The sequence below is a fragment of the Hevea brasiliensis genome, chromosome 4, assembly GCF_030052815.1.
Source record: "Hevea brasiliensis isolate MT/VB/25A 57/8 chromosome 4, ASM3005281v1, whole genome shotgun sequence".
Classification (NCBI taxonomy): Eukaryota; Viridiplantae; Streptophyta; class Magnoliopsida; order Malpighiales; family Euphorbiaceae; genus Hevea; species Hevea brasiliensis.
In genome coordinates, this window is record NC_079496.1 from 4,566,876 (window position 1) to 4,570,270 (window position 3,395).

Below are 3,395 nucleotides of genomic sequence, written 5' to 3' on the forward strand. Positions count from 1 at the left end.
TGATGGGTCCCCTGCAGAGTGGGTCCCAATCTCATATTTATTAGCCCATAGTACTTCGTAGAGAGAGAGAGAAAAGAGTTTAATAATGGTGGCAAGTGGGCGATGTAAAAGCAGCCGTGGGTCGAGGATGGAAGGTTAAACCTTCACTCAGATGTTCTACTCGTACGAGACAGCCATGCGATGGACCGGTTTAAAATTAAACCAGGTTCAGTCTAAACACAAATTTATTAAATTTGGGTCTGGGACTATTAATTGGGAGATATGGTATTATTTTTAAATCAAAATCCATTTTAAATGCAATTACACATTTTTCGAATCTATCTCAATAAAATTCAGTAAGGTGAATATCTAGGAAAATCCAATTCATTGTAATTTAGAGTTTAGAGGACCACGACCCATAAATTGAATCCAAAATAACATTGACCCGAACCCGGATCGCGGCAGATGCTACATCGATCTCAATTTCGTGGTAATATGAGATCATTTTAGAAGTAAATGCTCAAAGAACTGTTAAGAAACTGGCCTTTTTGGCCTGTGGTGGTCATGCTGGTTTTGGGGTTCACTGTGGAGACTAGAGAGGCGTTTCAAGAGAAGAACGTGAACTCAGCGTGTATGCCTCTGGCTTTTGAGAATCTAATACTGGACTAGTTAAAAACCACGACGATTGTTACCCTGCGCACGCACACCCACCACTAAAACAAACTCCCTAATGCATGTTTGGCTTTCATTTAAAAGTTTAAAATTATTTTTATTAAATAAAAATATTATTTTAAATATTATTAAAAAATATTATTTAAAAAATTATTTTAATATTTTTATTATTAAAATTTATTAAATTTAATTTTAAATTATTTTTAATATTTTTTAATTAATATACTTAAAAAAAGTAATTTTCAGCACCTTCTCTCTATTTTGAGAGAAACAAAAATAAATAGATAAAAATCACTTGCTTTAGTGTGAGAGAAAGAAACATGCATGGTATTGAGAGAGCACGATTCCCATAAAAGTAGAGATGACAGTGAGTCGAGTTTTTGTAAGTATTTGATTCGAGTAGAATAATTTTTACTATATACCTTAACCATCGTCGTCCCGACGCAAAAGGAAAGGTCTTTATAAGGATTCAGTTTCATCTCTCACCAACCAAGAGAACATGGCATAAAAACCTCAATTAAATCGATATTAACCCACAGACGAACTCCTCCTTACTCTCCGCATACATGTTAGTTGCGAACCCAAAACAAAAACTTAGGCAAGAATAACATAGATAGCAATTTAGGGATAAAAAGGATCATGGAATGATGGAAAGATGTGTCTTGTACAGATGCTGTGTGCGTACAATAGGAGAAGGGCCAGCGAAGAGGCGGCACGGCCAATGAGAGGGTGGCGTGGCTGGTGTTTAATAGGGTAGCTAGCTGGCTGTTGAGCTACTCACTTCTTTTACGATGCTGGGAGAACAAGAAACGAGCAGACGAGGGGCGGTGCGAGAGGATGGATGCGAAGAAACGACGTCGCATAAAGGTGCGGGGGAAGAAAGACAAAAGACTTGAATTTGTATTGGTGGAAATGGTGTGGGACCCCACCTCATATTTAACTTATTAAAAAATAAAATTTGCACTGCTTACATCAGTTAAGCAATCAATAGTTATTAAAATATTTTTCAATTGAATTAATTTTTTATTAATAAAAAAAATTATATTTTTACTAATCAGACTAATTATTGAGTTATTAAGGTCAAAATTATTCAAATTTACATTTAATTATAAAATTCAAGTAATTAAATATACATCATTTAAAATTTTAATTTTTTTTTTAAGTGAAGAAAATAAATGGATGAAAATGGAAGAAATCAGAATCCGGCGGAGGTGGGAGAGCTACAATACAACTACGTGACAAGATTCAGGGGAATGAAAAGAGGTAGACCCCACTCCCTCTTCCTTTGGCCAAACAACAAAACAAAAATTTCACTTGTTTCTCGCTTTCTCTCATCTTTTCGGTATATGTCTTTGACTTAGACCTCTCCTCCCACACGCTCACACGCAAAAACTTTTGCAATTATCGCTCTCTCTCTCTCTCTCTCTCTCTCTCTCTCTCTCTCTAAATCTATGCTTCCCTGTTAGACCCTTTTCCTTCTTACTTCTGCACTACACAACACTTGTTGTTTCCTTACCTCCACCTCGGGGATGGCCCTCTTCCGCCACCGCCTCCGCTACCCATCCACGCTACTCACTGCCTTCACTTTTATCCTTTTCTTATCTTCCGCAGTTGCCACTCTGTCCCTACTCGGTAAGAATCTGAAATCATCATTAACTATGCTAATTAAACGTAACCCTCTTGTTCAATTCGTAACCCTATCTATAATTGAGTGCTTTTTTATGCAGGTAGTGGGTTTCCAGAAAGGGGGTATAAAAGGGAAAGAGAAAGAGGCTTAAGGGCATTTGACAGAGTTCTCACTCAGAAACAACTCAGTGGACCAGGTTCTTCGCCGCCTACTTGTAGATCCAAGTGTGGAAAGTGTTTGCCGTGTCAACCGGTTCATGTGCCAATTCAGCCTGGTTTGAGTATGCCATTAGAGTATTACCCAGAGGCTTGGAGATGCAAGTGTGGAAACAAGCTCTTCATGCCTTAATTAAAAAAAAAAAAAAAAAAAAAAAAAAGAAAGACTCGTTCTTTATTATGTTACCATTTGGGTAACTATTGGTGCTCGAAGGAGGTGGTGGTGCTGCCTTTTCCATGCTTGCATTATGATGATTTTGCCACTGGACAAGCTACTTTGGGAATGTAAGTTGTAGGGGTGAAGTTACCTAGAGAGATTTCTTCCCCTCTCTCTCTCTCTCTCTCGTTAATGATCATTTTCTCTTCTTCTTAATATATATATATATATAGATATATATTTACTTGCATTGATGCAAAGTTTATTATGAGACAGATTGGAATTAAGTAAAATCTGTAATTAAGATGAGTTTCTTTATATAAGAACAGAAGCTGCGATGCTTTAACCCTTGTCTCTCTCTCTCTCTCACTTCATTTATATTGACACTGAAATAAAATAGGATATTTCACTCCCATTGAAGTCAACAAACAGCTGAGTAAAGAGATTTTATCGGCTTAAACAAATAGATTACAAGCTTAATGTTTCTGTTCCTAGAAGGTATTTAGAGCATTGCATTGGCATTCACTCTCTCTCTCTCTCTCTCTCTCTCTCCAATGTCACTAGTGAACAAATGAGTATTGAATAGTAGCAGACTATATAGCAATAGCAAGAAGAAAATGGGCAGTTTTGCAGGTATAGAAAAACAGTGAGATATTTTAATGATAACTCTAACGCCATGAAATCTTAGCATGTGAACGAAGACATGGGTTTCCGCTTTCCATTATTGTATTATGAAGCAGAGAAT

At 36.8% G+C, this 3,395-nt stretch overlaps 1 protein-coding gene across 1 annotated transcript; it reads left to right on the top strand.

Annotated features, from left to right (window-relative positions):
- The first annotated feature begins 2,048 nt into the window (after positions 1–2,048).
- LOC110673267 (EPIDERMAL PATTERNING FACTOR-like protein 5) lies at positions 2,049–3,000 on the top strand. The gene is made up of 2 exons (XM_021836343.2): positions 2,049–2,283; positions 2,379–3,000. The coding sequence occupies exons 1-2, from the start codon at positions 2,181–2,183 to the stop codon at positions 2,624–2,626; spliced, it is 351 nt and encodes a 116-aa protein (XP_021692035.2). The 5' UTR covers positions 2,049–2,180; the 3' UTR covers positions 2,627–3,000.
- Positions 3,001–3,395: the final 395 nt, after the last annotated feature.

Excerpts from the sequence above, each read along its gene's own strand:
- LOC110673267 (XM_021836343.2), top strand. The coding sequence starts at position 2,181 with ATGGCCCTCTTCCGCCACCGCCTCCGCTACCCATCCACGCTACTCACT. Across the intron at positions 2,284-2,378 it reads TGCCACTCTGTCCCTACTCG|GTAGTGGGTTTCCAGAAAGG; the intron begins GTAAGAATCTGA and ends TTTTTTATGCAG.